Genomic DNA, 16,475 nt, shown 5'->3' on the forward strand with positions numbered 1-16,475 from the left:
TACCCAGAACAGGGGAGAAAAGTCCCCAACCACCAGCCACGGGCCCCCTGCCCGATGATTCCACCACCAGTTGGCACTGCAGGCTCGCCAGGGCCAGGATGGAGCTGAGTGGGATTCAGACCTGTGGCCCCAGTGCTGAGCCCATCTGGTTCCTCTCCCCTTGGGGGGTGGGCAATGGGGACAGACAACCAGCCTGCCTATTCTTGCCACACCCCAAGTTCTGGAGGAGGACACCCCGGCCGATCACCCTTGCAGTGAGGAGGCCGGGATGAGGAAGAGGACGGTCTCTGAGGGAGTGCATTCATGTGCGGCCGGGCACTCACGCACGTGACTTCTAATCACCCCACTAATCTGCTCCGGCTCCCCTGGCCCCTTCCTCCCAGATGCCAAGCTCCTTCTGGCCTCACAGCCTTCTGGTCTCTCTGCCTGGGTGCTGTCTCCATGACTCCCATTCATTCTCCAACATCACCTCCTCCAAAAAGCCTTCAATCACATCTCCCTGTCTATTTCTTTCCTAGCAGTCATCACAATTTGAGAACCAGTTTGTTTACTTGATTTTTGTTTCTCTCTCTGGCTAAACTATAAACTCCACGAGGGCAGGGATGATACCTATTTTGTTCATCTTAGTGACCATCGCAGAGGCTGGTACCCTGCAAATAATAACGATAAAAACATTTGTTAAATGAATGGTCTCACTCTAGCTCCTTTCTCCAAATGAAGCGGTACCCAGATATTATGCTTTTTGATTTTAGGTCATGTATATATGATCCTACCCACTTTACAGACAGTGAAGCTACGGCTCTGAAAGAAGCGACTCTCCCATGGGCACTGAGTCAGGGAACTGAGAGCCGGGAACTGACCCCAGGCCTGAGTCCATGCACTCTAACCCTCCAAAGGCATGACAGAGGCCCACAGAGGGTCACGCAGAGCTGGCAGGGCCAAGGGGGGTTTCCCAGGCTCCAGAAGGGAAGAGAGCAGTGGGCAGCCACAAGGAGCCTGGCCCGTCCTCCCTTATTCTGAGCCTTCCTGGCTGGTCGTCATCCCCCCACGAGGCAGGAAAGCATGGGCTTACGGCACGGCAGGAAGCAGGAGGTGGGACAGAGGCAGGACTTCCCACCTTTCCACCAGAGCAAGCAGCGGGAGACTCTTCCAGCTGCCCGCCTGGGCAGGGGACCCCTCCTCTCCGGGTACCGGGGCTGGGCCCAGCTGGAGGCCATCAGCCCTGCTGATTCCATCACCTCTGGCCAAGGGCACGGAGAGGTCCCGCGGCCCTGCCAAGCTCTCAGGAGAGGCAGGAGATGCTGCTGCAAATGCGCAGCGGGGAGTGAATTACCTCAACATCTGTTTCCCTCACGGATATTAATTATCCTTCATTTGTCAACCCTACAAGGCGCTAATGGAGTAATAATGTGAAGGCTGGGAGCAGCGCTAGGGAGGGAGCACCGAGCCCAGCCCCCTTCTCCGCCCAGCCCCGGCCCAGAGGCCAAGGCCTGGGCACCAGCTCCCTCCTGCCCTGTCGCCCCTGTGTGGCCTCCCCGCTCAGGGAGGAGGAGGGAGACAGGGAGCACAGCAGACAGTGCTGGGAGGCTGATTCTGACCCTGACAAGTCACCAGCACCCTGGCCTCGGTTTTCTTGGGCTAGATCCATCCATCCATCCATCCAGCTGACGATTAGCGAGCGCCCACTCCGAGCTGGGCGCTGGGGATACAGCTGTGAATCAGCCAGACCCCAGCGACATCCGCGCGGGCTCCAGGTCTAACGGAAAACCCAGACCTCACACCCGCAACCGAGCACCCCGGGGAGCTGGTTTCCAACAGGACGAAGGGAGAGGACACACATCAGAGGCTGCTCCCTCCCAGCCCCAGGGGTCTGCGCCTTTAAGCACCATCCGGAGAAGGCAAGTAATAAAAACAGTAACAACAGTCACGGTATTGCTGGTAGCTAGTGTTTATGGAGCGCTTGATCCCTGTGAAATGATGCGCTAAATAGTCTATACCTTATTTAAACCTCATAATAACCCCATGATGTAGGCACTGCTGGGATACCCACTGTATGGGTCAGAAAACGGAGGCTAGGAGAGGTGAAGTGATTTGCCCAAGGCCACCCAGCTGGTGACAGAGACCAGGCCTTAACCACATCTCTGGGGAGCCTCCCGGAACCAGTAAACCACAGGTCTTTCTACCCCCTCCCCCATCATTCCATAGGCCCCCAGCCCTCCATGTCTTGGGGGAGCCCAGTCCTGCCTCAGAAGCATCTCCTGTGGGAGGGGGCCCATCATCCTACCCAGGCTTGTTGTGGGTGGTGGAGCAGCCTGTTGGATTTCAACATTCACAGACTGGGCAGAAAAATCCTGCGGGCCAGGCCTCCAACACAGCCGGAGAGGCTATGAGGGGAAGAGACCCCCAGGCGGCAGCCTGGCTGTAAGTCATAATCACCTCGGCACAGGCATCGACAGGCCTTAGCAGTGCAGTTAAGCACCTAATTATGCTGAAAGAGGCAAGGCCAGTCCACACCAGGACCAAGCTGAGCCTCCTCCCTGCTTGCCCACGGCCCAGGCCCTTCTGGACACGGCAGGAGCCCACAGACCATCAGGTGGGCGGGCTGGGACCTTTCTCCCGAGCCGAGCCAGGAAGAATGGGTGATGCTAATTTGCGACCATGGTGCCAGACCTTTCCTCCACGTGGCCTCAGCCTAGGAGTGACGTGGTGGCCCTGGGAAGGTGCTGGGTGGGGAAGAGGGGTCAGAGGGTCCCTGCCCCAGGCCAGGGCTTGCCCTGAGCTCCGCCACTCCCGTGCCTCCGTCAGCAACACCCAGCCGCCAGCCCCTTGGCATGTCCAGAACCCAACCCAGAGTCTCCCCAAATCTGGGCCCCAGAGGGCTTCACCCATTCCAGCTAGACCTTCCCAAGTCGTCATCCCCGCCGCTCCTTTCACACTCTGGCAAAATCCATCTCTGAATCCCACTGACCTTTCCTCTAAACATCACTGGGCCCCCTCCCCGCTCTCCAGAATCCAGATCCCCAGGCACTGGCCAGGACATCGCAGCCTCCTCCAGGGTCTCCCCAAAGCCACTCTGGCTCCTTCCAATCCATCCTCCCGTGACAGCCAGACAGATCTTCCCAAAACGCCCCCAACTGAGAACGCTTCCTTTGATGGCTCCCAGCAGTGGCTGCTGGGGGGGACCTTTGGGGTCTCATCCCCACCTTCCCCTCAGCCACAACAGCCTCCTGCAGTTCCTCCAACACACACACCCAGAGAAGTTCCCCCTACTTCTAGTCAACCTCTCTACACTTCAGAGCTCACTTCACCTCACTCCACCTCCTCCAGGAAGCCCTCCAGACCCACCAGACTAGGTCAGGTCCTCTGTTACTGGCTGCGCTCCTTCTCATTTTGATGGTCGTAGTTGTAATTTTACTTTTTATCATGAGGGATTATTGGATTAACATCCATCCCCCGCACTGACTGGGAGTACCGTGAGAGCAGGGACTGGGAGTGTGTGACCATGGCCTTCACAGAGGAATCTTTTCAGTCCCAGCCAGAGGCCGGCTGCTCTACGGATGTCTCAAGGGATTTCCAAGATGGATGGAGTGATTTTTGACTCCACATGAATCTTGCCTCCCTTTCAGACTTCAGAGTTCCATGCCCTTTGTATATTGTGGATCACGGCAGGAATTTCAAGAAAATACAGAAACGTCTACTGCAGAAAATAAAGTCATAATACACCATGACCTGCCACTTGGCCTGTTAATCCTTAGTGAAGGATGCAGACCTCATGTGCTGCTCCAGTGGTCCCAGCCCCCATCCCCCACACCAGAAAAGATGCGGTATCCGTATGTGTATCATACCTGTGGGGCAGCCAAGCGGGGTAAACAGGGGCTTGACCTATAGGGCCACTTGATTGATCTGACCAATGAAGCTGCCTTTTAACCATTTATGGAGATTGGGGGACAGGGGGCTGCAGTATGTTTCCTGAGGCCACTTTGGATGTACCTGGCTTTTGGGGCTTAGCTGGAGAGGAGGCGGGGCTTAGGATAAGTGGGCTGGAGCACGAGGCGACACGTACATGGAGACCCAGGCTGCCCACGGCTATTTTGGACCGAAACAGGTTACATGAACTGAATCTACAGCACAAATGACTTTGGTTAGACCAAAGGAGGAACTAACAGTAATGAAGGCAGGGAAGCCCCCTGGGAAAAAAGGTGTGTGGAGAATTTCACCTTATTTTACAATTAGGAAGTCGGGGGCCATCTCAACTTGCAAAACTGGTTAAGGGGAAATTAACCTAAATTCCAAAAGACAGAACTTCAGTTAGGTCAAAAGAAAAGTTTCCAGAACTTGAAAATGGACAGAGCAAAAGTTACCTGAGCCACAGGAATAAGGCCCTGATGGTAGAATCCTCAGCATACACAAGCTCCCAAGGGAGACACTTTTAAGGCCAGGGGGTCCTTTCCCAGGCCCCAACTTAAATGAGATAATTCATGTAAAGTACTCATCATGGTTCCTGACATATGGCGGGCACTCAATAAATGTCAGCTGCTTTATCATTACTATTATTATCATCATCATCATCACAGATGCCTGTCCTCCCATATAAATGATCTCTCTGAGCTCTTTTCATTCCCTCCCATTTCCTGTAGAGAAGCTGGGCCTCCTTTCCCTGCTCCACACATGCTAGGAATAGGAGTCACGTGATTCGAATACTCATATTAAGTTTCCACTCTACTACCCACTGTCATTCACATGGCCAAATCCGGAGGAATTTCACAGTTGCCAGAGTGTTTTCATATATTCATTAGACAGCTGTGAAGGGGGGAAAGAGAGGCCCAGGGGACTGGCAGAGCTGGACCAGGACTCAGGTCCTGTGACATTCAGGGCTGGCTCCACTGTGTCCTCACTGTCGCACCCCCGCACTTAGCACTGCCGTATCTCAACCTGCCCAGGGCCACCATGGCGGCCCCAATGGGTTACAGAGCCCATCATGGAGCCCTGCCCACACCAAACTCCCAGAAACTCACTGTACTTCCTCCTCCGAACCTGAGGCCCCCCAGGTGCTGACGCTACCAGCGGGGAGACTGAGCCGTTTGGTTTTCACAGTTTTTCAAAAATCAAATTAGGTCCCAACAGTTAAAAATTGGGAGATTATTCCATGCAACTCGGGATTTTTAGGTGACATGGGGCTATGGGGCTGGAATTCCTGCCTGGCTCATCTAGCTCCTGCAGATACAGGGCCTGCGGTCCCCAGGTCCCATAGTTTCACACAAGTCCCTTCATGGCTGCACGTCCCCTGTACACATCCATGCACAGGCATGACGCACATAGTGTTGGCATGTCTGTTTATCAAAATCTGTGTCTGGGGGCTTCCCTGGTGGCACAGTGGTTGAGAGTCCGCCTGCCGATGCAGGGGACGTGGGTTCGTGCCCCAGTCCGGGAAGACCCCACGTGCCGCAGAGCGGGTGGGCCCATGAGCCATGGCCGCTGAGCCTGCGCGTCCGGAGTCTGTGCTCCGCAATGGGAGAGGCCGCAACAGTGAGAGGTCTGCGTACCGCAAAAAAAAAAAAAAAAAAAAAAATCTGTGTCTGGCTTTACACTGCCACTGGCCTGGGGGTGTGTGGGTACGTGTGACAGTCACCTGATAAATAACTACCTGCCAGGCGCTGTGCCAGGCTCTGGAAATGTACCAGTCAATCAGGCAAGCACAGTCCCAGCCCCACTGTCTCTGGGGAAGACAGGCCTGAGACAAATGCTCACAGGCATGGATAAGTGCAGACAGAAATGCAGCCAGCAGGGAGAAGGGAGGGATGCCGGCTGAGTTCCAGGGTCCAGGGAGGCTTGCTGAGCTGAGCTCTGAAGGAAGAGAGAGGAACAGTTTTCTAGGCAGAGGGACTGGCCTGTGCAAAGGCCCAGAGGTGGAAGGAATGGGAGGCTGGAAGGCAGCGGGTGGAAGGAGGCAGTGTGAGCCGGGTCAAGCGAGGTGAGAAAGCCCAGAGGGTGAGCAGAGCAAGTTGCACAGAACCTCAAAGCCCGCAGAGAAAAGTCTGAGCCTTCTCCTAAGCTGCAGGAAACCGGGGTGTGCCTCTGCTTACAGGTGTCCACTAACTGCGCGTCTGTGTATTTAAGAACGGTCACGTGCAAGACGCTGTCTGCACAAGGAACTGGGTCTGTGCTTGTCTGTGAGTTTCCTAGCCAGAGCCCCAGAGCCCCAGAGCCCCCGAGCCCCAGAGCCCCCGCTGGTGCAAGAATCGCCGGGGCTAGGATGGGGTGGGGGGGATTGCACAGTCATGCTGAGCACATTTATTTTATTTAACTAGTTAGCACCTTCGCATTCCCCTCACGTGGGGCCCAACAGCCTGAATTCTAATCCTCTAAGTCAATTAGATTATTCTCTCCTGTGCCTGAGACGCTCCTTAAACCCCAAACAAAATCATCGGCGAGAGAGTTGCCATGAACGGGGTATATTAATACACACACCGATTTCTACCTTCCTGGGCTTAACTGATGGGCGTTTGGGCAAGAAATGGGGTATTACGTATGGGTGTGCCCTTGGCAGAGAGAGAGGGTTAGGGTGAGGGCTAGGGATTTAGAGAGGGTGGACCAGCAGCTGTCCTGAGCTGGAAATGGCTCAAATTTCCAGATCGCAACTCAGAAAGGCCCCGGGCAGACTGCACAAATGGTGCTTTGAAGGCCCTTGCCTGTCATCTGCCTACCTCCTGCTTGAGCCTCTGTGGGAGCCTCCCTCCTGGCCTCCCTGCCTCCGTTCTGCCACCTCCAGTGCCTGGCACAGCACCTCATGCCTCCCGATGCCCACTCTTTACACTGTGACTTCCGCTCAGGGAGCTCCTCTGCATCTAACTGGCCTTGGGGTCCCGAGCTCCCCCGCAGGTCCTTGAAGGACTTCAGAAGGAGCAACAGAAAAGAGTGATTTTGGAGGTCACTCCCACACATGCACATTCATACCCCGGCGGGCACCTGCATCTTCTGAGTATGTGTCCAGTGGACTTCTAACCTCCTGCCAGGCTGACCACATGCCCCGTGCACAAACCCAACCTGGTCCCATGGCCACATGTGTCACCAGGCCGGTCCCTTCTACACAGTCTCTTTTCTCGATCCTGCCTGCCTCTTCCAGGCCCTGCTTTGGGTGCCCTCCTCTACAAAAACTGTCAATCCTTGAGTCCCCTGGGTGCCCCACCTCACTGGGCTCCAGCGTAGCCTGAAGACAAAAAGCTGGAGGCAGCTCAGCCAAGTCACGACCTCCAGCAGGGCTTTGACCCCTCTAAGCCTCAGTTGCCTCACCTGTAAAATGGGTGAAAGCTTGCCCTTCCCCATAGAGATGGAGCAACGATAAAATGAGTCAATGCATTAGAAGGCCCGGCCCGTCTTGAAATCCTTCAGCTGTAGTCCCCCTGTCCTGCCTCATGTCTGGAGCCAGATGACCCAAGTGACCATGAGATGCCACAGCAGTCATTCGTGATGGGCCAAAAAAAGCCGGCTCAGTCTCATTATACCCTGTTGGTTCCCCAAATAAAAAATGCTGCTGAGACAGACATGAAGCATCAGGGAGGCACACAGCCTTGGCCCCAACAGGAGAGAATGCGTCTTCTCGCCCCCTGTCATTGGTTTGTGCCTGTCATTCAATGAACTTGAAAAACCTCTGGCTTTTCAAAAACAGAGCCAGGCCAATTTTTCCCCCTTCTTTTTTCCTTCTCCTCCATCTTCTTGCCCAAGTTCCCTGCTGAACTGGATTTTTTTTTTTTTTTTTAAATTACAGCTGTGTCCTCCATTAGAGCCCTTGTGAGAAGTCATTACCAAAACTCACACTTATTTTGGTCTCGTCCTTCCCTGCGTCTTCCTGCTGAGATGCTTTTAGCTGTTGGGAGCGGGAGGGTGGAGAAAACAGAGACAATGTGTTAGGATCACGGGGTGGGGATACGAGCAATGGCTAAGATTCTCGTAACCGCAAGTGATGCTCTGGGGACTACGGGTCTAGAGGTTGGGGTCCTTCAGCTCTATGTCCACTCAGGGCATGGAGGTGAGTCAGAGCAAAGGAAGATAAAGGAGGTGCCTAAAAAACTGACTGTGCATGTGCTACACATTCTGATATATACGGTATTTAGGGATATACAGGGAGGGTACGTGTGAACAGGCAAAAATGTTATTCGGGCTTGGTGTGTCTGTCGGAGTGTCTGTCTGTACACTTGCATCTCTCTATCTGTGAATGTGTTGTGTTTTCAGGAGTGTTTGCAGCAGACGCTGTCGGAGCCCTGCCCACATACTATCCCCCGGCAAGCTGACCCCAGAGACATCCAACTACAAAGCCTGCAACTCTTTGCCTAAGGGCTTTCTCTGACCACTGGAGTCCTCTGAGCCTGTGTGCTGGGGGGTTGACACCTCCAGGAGCTAGATGAGTTTAATATATATTTGTGAATATGTTAGAGGCCATTTCATGAAACATGCAAGAACGTGTGAGCATGCCCGTATGTGCCTATGAAGGTGCGTCATGTAAGTGTTCATAAGTGAACAGGTGGGCAGACACATGTGTTTGCATAATAGTTACATATACACAAGCGTAAGAATGAGAGTGTCTTAGTTTGTTCCCCCAGAAGCAGACCCTAAGACAAAGATTCAGGTGCAAGTGGTTTATTTGGTAGGTGATCCCAGGAAACATCAGGAGAGGAATGAGTGAGTGAGACAAAAGAGGGAAGGAAGTCAATAATGGGTATGTCATCAAGCCAGTTACCCCCCTGGGCAACTGGAACTTACTCCCACTGGGCACCTGGGGGAAAGGGAGGAGGATGTTCTTCAGTTATCCCAACGGAGGAGCAAGGGAGCTGGGGTATTTACCCTCCAACTCCGTCAGTCATTGATGGGGCGCTCCTCCAGCCTGCCTTGCTGGCCAGCAGGCTCTGTTGTCCAGAGAAAACCCTCAGCAGTGTTGGCAGCGGGGCTGGTGGCAGGGGACGGTGCTTACCCGGCACGTGGGCGGGGACACCAATAGCGTCTGCACTCCGCCACCCCCTCCCCCGCGCCCCGCCGCAGGCTGGCACAGTGTGTGCGTGGGAGCGTGTACGAGTGCAGAGGTGAATGTGTGTGCCGTGACTGGGCGGCCTCGTGTGCCTGCACGTATGTGGAAAGGCATGCATGTACACGTGTGTGTGACAGCTTCTGTCCCTCTGGCCTGCTTCCCCACCTGTACACGAAGGGAGGGACTCTACTCCTTGGAAGGCCCTTCTTACTGGGCCCATCCCAAGAGCTCAGCCTGGCTCCGCCCCCTGCCCCTCCCCACAAACAGGCCTCCGTTCCGGGAAAAAGGGAAGGAGACAGCTGGGGGCTTCAGAGGACGAACATAGCCGGGACCCACGCCCCTCCGAGGAGATGAGGGGCAGAGACACACTCCTCCCCGGGGGTGGGTGGGCCAGGGCTCTCCCAGCCCCACTCGGAAGTCTCCCCAGGGGCGGTACCTGGTTCGAGGCCCATCCCTGCTTGTCCGTCCAGTCCCTGTGGCTCCGCACGTACCACCACTGGATCTCCAGCGAGTAGGAGGGCGAGCCGCTCCCGCGGAAGGAGCAGGCCATCTCCACGTCCTCGCCCGTCCGCGCCGTCATGTCGTGGGGCGTCTCTGTGAACAGGGCTGTGCGGAGAAACCGGGGGAGGGGTGGCCGGGGCTCAGGAAACAGCGGGGCCGGCGGCCCGGGGCTGGCGCGGGGGCTGGAGCTGAGAGAGAGGGAGCGGCCGCGCCTGCGGGCGGGTGTGGCCTGGCTGCAGGTGGGGCACCTAGACGAGCTCCGCGAGGCTGCGCAGAGGCCTGTGCGGCGGCAGCTGGCCACACCTGGGGATGAAGGCGTAGGCCCGGGGCCCCGGAGGCCCCACACAGCTGGGCCTTGATCCCGGAGCCCGCGGGCACCAGATTCTCGAGAAGGGAGCGATGGATCCGAGGAGGGCTTGGTTGGAAGGTGTGAGCAAGGAGGCCAGGGAGGAAGCTGCTGTTTTCATCAGTTCTTCCCCGATTTCTCCAGTTGCCCCCATCCTGGATCATTCCCCACCCCAGGGCACAGCGTTCAGCACCGTCTTTGCAAAACCAAATCAGACCTACCCCCCTCCCCGGCCCCCTCGGAACCCTTCCTCGGGTCCCCTCTGCACCAGGTTGGGGGGCAAGCCCTGCCCACCTCCCCCTGGTCTCCATTCTGTCCTGTGGACATGCCTCACTTTCTCACCTCACTTTTGCCCTCGCTGTTCCCAATGCCTGGAATGTTCTTCCCCTGGTCCCTCTTCGTCCAGCAAGTCACTCAAAGCTCAGCTGAAACTTGGTCCCCTCAGAGAGGCCTTCCCTGACCACGTGGGTAGGTTCCCCTCAACCCCCCAGCTCCCACCTGCCTGGGGAATGGTCACGGTCTTGCATCGGTTCACTGCCTGCACTGCCTGTGCAAGCTGCCTGAGAACAGGGACCAGCTCTCCTGTGGCTACACATCTCCTGGCACCTCGTAGGTGTGATACATCCTCCATCCTCTCAAGAGCCCCAGGAGGCGGTGGGAGACACATGTGCCCCCCATCCCTCCAGCAGGGTCCAGCTCGCCCACCAAATCCCACAGCAGGTGGTTCCTGGGACCCTGCAGGAGCCCCACCCACTGCCATGCCCACCAGGCTGGCAGGTAAGAGAAAACAAATCCCGGCTCAGTGCGGCCCAGCACCGCTCCCCACCTTATGTTCTGACACTCGTCTCTCCAAACAAATACTGTCCTGAGATGTCATTAGAATCCTTTCCTCTTCTCAGGAGAGATTTTCTCACCCTGGAAAGACACCTGGCAACAGGCAGGTCACCCAGGGAATGCTGCATCCATCAGTGCCCCGATCCCATGCCCACCTTGCTGCTGCAGCCCGCCAGACACCCTGACCCAGCGGGCAGACGAGCCCACCTTGCAGCCCCGGTGGTCCCTCAAGGCACCGCTCAGCTCAGGGCAGGAGGAGGACAGAGTCTGACTGGGGGCGGGGGTGCTGCTCTGGGGCCACCTCCCTCCACTCCCTCCCCACGATCCCGAGGGCTTTGGGAGGTTCGGGATTGATAAGTTGCTTTTTCTGCTCTGCACAGAGGGTTTCCAAGTGGAGCCTGACTCCAGCAACGAGTCTCTGGGCTAAGAGAAAGTCTGTGACATCCCTGACCTCCAGGGTCATGCATTCAGGCTGCCCACATCCTCTGAGGTTCGGGAGGGACTGGCCGCTGTTGCATAACAAGGCCCATTTAATAAGAATGGGTGTTGTTGGAGTTACTGAACACAAGCCAGGCGTGGTGTGCCGTCAGCTGAGAGCTGGGCAGCAGGCTCCTGGAGGAAGGTACCCGCCCACCCGCCTCTGCCTTCCAGGTGCCCAGGCCCCAAACTGTAGAGTTGCCCTTGCCTCCCTCGTTCTTCCTCTTACACCCCCTTTCAATCTCTGGGGAATCCCATGGGTTCTGCCTCCAGAACATCTCCTGAATCTGGTCCCTTCTGCTCACTCCAACTGCCCCATGCTGGGCCAGCCGTCACCACCTCTCACCCGTAACAGTAGGGGAGCCTCCTCACTGACCTCCCTGCCCGCTCCCCGACAATTTATTTTCAACACAGCAGCCAGAGGTAATTTGGCAAAACACAAATCAATCCCTGTCTCTTCTGTCCTCAAGCTACTTTTCCACTTGCTCATTCCATTCCTGACACGATGGCCTCCTTGCTGCTTCTCCAACGTTCCAGCTGAGATCCTACCTCAGGGCCTTTGCGCGTGCTGTTCCCTCTGCCTAGAAGGCTCTTCCCCCAGATTCTCACATGGCTCCCTCCTTCCCCTGCTTCAGGACTCTGCTCAAATGTCACCTCCTCAGCAAGGCCTACCCTGACCACCTCACTTAAAACTGCATCCCTGGGAATTCCCTGGCAGTCCAGTGGTTAGGACTCGGGCGCATTCACTGCCAGGGCCTGGGTTCGATCCCTGGTCGGGGAAATAAGATCCCACAAGCCGCACGGCCAAAATAAACAAATAAATAAAATTTTTTTAAATGAAAATTGCAAAATTGAATTTGTATTAAAAAAACAAACAAACAAACAAACTGCATCCTTTGCCCCAACCCAGTGCTTCAAATCCCTCTTCCCTTCCCGCATACTAACAGTGCTGTCCACTAGAACGTTCTGTGACAAGGAAAATGTTCTATATCTGAGCTAATACAGTAGCCACCAGCCACATGTATCTATTGAGCATCTGAGATATGACCAGTGTGAATGAGGAACTGAATTTTAAGTTTTACTCCATTTAAATTCATTTAAATTTAAATGTAAATGGCCACTTGTAGGTAACGGCTACTGTATCGGACAGCACAGCTAATATTTATGTTTATGGTCTGCTTTCCCTTCCAGGAGGTAGGGGCGGTGCCTGTCTTGTCTACTGATATAGCCCCAGCTTGGCACATAGTAGGTGCTCAATAAATACTTTTTGAATAAACAAATGAGCAGACCTGGCTTGTCATTGGTGGAGCAGCGTCCACAGGCAGGAGGGGCCCTGTCCGAGGGTCCCAGGCCAGGCTCAGCCCTCCATGCCTGCTCTGATGCTGACTTGCCAACTCAAGCAGGACTGAAGGGGGCCGCTGAGGACCGAGCCACCAGGAGGGCTGGGAGGTGATCAGAGCGAGCCATTGGCCCCCGGTTCTGGGACAGCCAGATTCGGCTTTGATCCGGGCCCCTGCCCACCCGGTACCCTTTGCAAACAGAGGAAGGAGGAGAGTGGTGAGGCCCCCTAGTTGGATCCAAGGTAACCGGCAGTGTGACCCTGCTGGCCAAGAGACAGTGGGAGGGACACAGCTGTGACCCTCTCCAGGTGCCACTGCCTGAGCCATGGGAATCAGAAAGTACCCACACTTCTCCCTCCTGCAAATGGAGAAAGGGAGTCCAGAGCTACTGGGGGGCGGGGGGTTTGCTCATCCCAGGATCACAGAGCTAGGAAGGGCGAAGCCAGCCCTGGAGCCTGGGCCTGCGTGACTCAGCCACGGCCCTTCTCCTCCCAGAGATGGCTGAGTGGAGGAAGCACATCTGTCCGACAGGAGGATGGGAAATGGTACATCTGGGTCTCATGGGTGGAAGGAAGGGCACAGATGGGCCGTCCTTGGGTGGGGTTTCCATGAGGGTGACCCGGGGAAGGGCCAGCCTCCATCCACCCTCACTCAGCCTCCCCCTGCCCACAAGCTCCCCCAGCTGACTGAAAAACCCTGACCCTGGCCCACCAGCTCTTCTTACTGATGCAGAAAATGAGGTTCAGAGCGGGCAGTATCTGGCCTGGGGCTACTCAGCAGCCAGGGGTCAGCAAGGTCAGGCTTCAGGCCCTCTCACCCCCAACACACAGCCCTTATCCCCCAACCCGGATCCCAATCACTGTCCTCTAGAGGGCACTGTCCGACAGACACCAGATGCAAGCCACGCAGGCAACACACATACGGCATTTTAAATTTTCTATTGCCGTATTTTAAAAAGTAACAATTTTTTTAAACAGATGAAATTAATTTTAATCATTTATTTTATTTAACCCAAGATATCAAAAAATTATTTCAACAGGTATAAAATTATTAATGAGATATTTTACATTCTTTTTTGTGCTAAGTCTTGGGTATCCAGCATGTATTTTACATGATTACAACACATCTCAATTTAGACTAGCCACATTCCCACTGCTCAGTTGCCACGTACGGCGGGTGTCCTGGCAGGTGGTGACGCTGTGCCAGCCTCGCTCCCCTCTCCCTCACATGTCCCAATTGCTCAGAGGAGGCGGCCCAGGCCCAGCATAGGGTGGTAACCCTTCCAAGGCCATGCGGCAGAGCTTGGATTTGAATCCAGGACTGTTTGACTCCCAAGGCCATGCTACTCCCAGAGAATTCTAACTCTTTTTGGTGGTAGGGCCCTTTCTTAAAAAGGAACAGTCCCAAATGGCCAACCCTGCCTTGGAAGGTCCTGGAGAGGACCCTTCCTCTGGAACAGGGTGGGGAGTCTGTTTTATTCTGAGCGTAAAGGTCTGGCTGGGTACAGAGGAGGCATTTCACCCAGGCTGAGGCAATCAAGGGAGGCTTTCCAGAGGGGGTGTTGCTCCCCCCATCCCCAGGTGGGCCAGATGGTCCTGAGCTGGAGTGGGGAGGGGCACTGGCTGGGAGAATGGAGGGAGAACCCAGCTCCAAGAACTCCTGGGAGCCAGGAGAGCTGTCTGCAGGTGTAGCCACCAGCTCTTCCTCGCCACCGTGGGCTCTGATCCCCTCAGACCCTGCCTGGAGGCACTTGGTGGAATGGGTTGGGGGAGGCGCCCTCAGGATCCCATTGACTCCAACCTCAGTGGTGATGGGGGCAATGCATCCTCAGGACAAGTGGGGAAACCGAGGCTCTAGACATTTGATGGCATATCTGAGTCTTCTTGTTCCAGAGGCAGCAACACGAAGGTTTGTCTGGGCTCCACCCCAAGGAAGCCCCTTCCCCCCAGAGAGAAGCTGTGTGCAGATAACTGCCAGGAGCACAGGACTGAGCTGGGGAGGAGGGACTGAGCCTGTTTCTGCCAACAGACTTGCTGTGTGACCTTGGGAGAATTTCTCCCCCTCTCTGAGCCTCAGATTGCTCCTGTATACAATGGGGGTTGTACCTCACGGTCTGAGACCCCCACCAGCTCAGACGGCCTGAGGGAGAAAGTGATGTATGTCCTAAGAGCCATGGTTTGGGCATTGGAAGGGGAGGGGTCCCTCTTACTTGGGGGAGAAGGGGACTCTGGAGGGAGGAGGAGGTGGCCTGGTCATTCAGCCAGGCCCTGAAGGAGGCGTGGATGCTGACAAGCCAAGGAGGATAAAAGGGATGGTGTGAACCAAGGAGGAAAGGAGGGAAACCCAGGGAGCCTTGTTTAAAAATGATAGTAATAGAGGGGCTTCCCTGGTGGTGCAGTGGTTGAGAGTCCGCCTACCGATGCAGGGGACACGGGTTCATGACCCAGTCCAGGAGGATCCCACATGCCACGGAGCGGCTGGGCCCGTGAGCCTGTGCTCCACAACGGGAGAGGCTACAACAATGAGAGGCTTGCGTACCGCAAAAAAAAAAAAAAAAAAAAAAAAAGGTATTTTCGGGACTTCCCCAGTGGTCTAGTGGTTAAGACTCTGCCTTCCAATGCAGAGGGCATGGGTTTGATCCCTGGTTGGGGAACTAAGATCCCACATGCTGTACAGTGCAGCCAAAAAAAAAAAAAAAAAAAAAAAAAAAAATGATAGTAATAGGGACTTCCCTGGTGGTCCAGTGGTTAAGACTCAGCTTCCACCGCAGAGGGCATGGGTTCAACCCCTGGTCGGGGAACTAAGATCCTGCGTGCCGCGCGGTGCAGCCACAAATCATCATCATCATCGTCCACCGTTTACGGAGCACCTACTGCACGCCTAGCATGGTGCAGACATCGTCTCTAACAGTCTCTAATCCACTCACTCCCGTTAGACAGATGAGGAAAATGAGGCTCAGAAAGGTGACATCATTTGCCCAAGACACACACACAGCTGGAATTTGAACCTGGGTCTGACCAGCAGGCATGACCAAGACCCAGGGGTCCATCAGCTCCCATCAGAATTTGTTCTGAATTATCAGGTTGAGTTTAGTCACCAGGCTCCACACGTCTGTATCCCACTTGCACACCTCCAGAGATGGGGAACTCAGTTTCTCCTACATCCACTGAAAGTGGGCAGCCCTAATCGGCAAGATGTTCTTGCTCCCTCTCCTAACTCTGTGACGAGGACGTGGCATCAGCACCCGACACTGGAAGGTGATCCACATTAATTTTTTTTTTTTTTTTTTTCTGGTACGCAGGCCTCTCACTGTTGTGGCCTCTCCCGTTGTGGAGCACAGGCTCCAGACGCGCAGGCTCAGCGGCCATGGCTCACGGGCCCAGCCGCTCTGCGGCACGTGGGATCTTCCCGGACCGGGGCACGAACCCGCGTCCCCTGCATCGGCAGGCGGACTCTCAACCATTGCGCCACCAGGGAAGCCTGATCCACATTAGTTTTGATGAGGATGATGATGATCTCTGAGAAATATGGAGTCCTTGCCAGGCCCTCTGCCAAGCTCTTTACACATATTTTCTCATGCCCCCACCAGGATGCTATGGGGTAGGTGTGATCATTACCATCCCCATATTTCAGATGGGGAAGCTGAGGCTCACAGAGGTTAAGTGACTTGCCCAAGATCACAGGGTGAGTAAGTGGTTACATATGAACCCAGATCTAGAGGACTGAGGAGTGAGAGCTCATAACTTCTAGACCATGCTCCTACAGCCCCTCTTCCCAGTCTCCCCAACCTCCTTCCCTCCACCATTCAGACAACCCCATCCCCCATCCCCAACTCCCTACGCCACCCCATCTCCACGTCAGCATCCCTGCTGAGTTCGGGACATTAAAATCCTCTCTCCTTTCCGACATCCTCCCACCCCTGAGCACCCCCTCCCTGTTCAGTTAACTCCTCGCAGCC

At 55.3% G+C, this 16,475-nt stretch overlaps 1 protein-coding gene across 1 annotated transcript in view; it reads right to left on the reverse strand.

Moving 5' to 3' along the window:
• The window catches only part of VSTM2L (V-set and transmembrane domain containing 2 like), a 36,986-nt gene that overhangs the window by 2,752 nt on the left and 17,759 nt on the right, over nt 1–16,475 (reverse strand). Inside the window, exons 2-3 of the mRNA XM_079945873.1 lie at nt 9,456–9,625; nt 7,814–7,864 (exon numbers count right to left, since the gene is read on the reverse strand). Coding sequence (XP_079801999.1) covers nt 7,814–7,864; nt 9,456–9,625 — 221 coding nt within the window. The remainder of the gene's footprint in view (nt 1–7,813; nt 7,865–9,455; nt 9,626–16,475) is intronic.

This window comes from Stenella coeruleoalba, assembly GCF_951394435.1.
Source record: "Stenella coeruleoalba genome assembly, chromosome: 15".
Taxonomy (NCBI): Eukaryota; Metazoa; Chordata; class Mammalia; order Artiodactyla; family Delphinidae; genus Stenella; species Stenella coeruleoalba.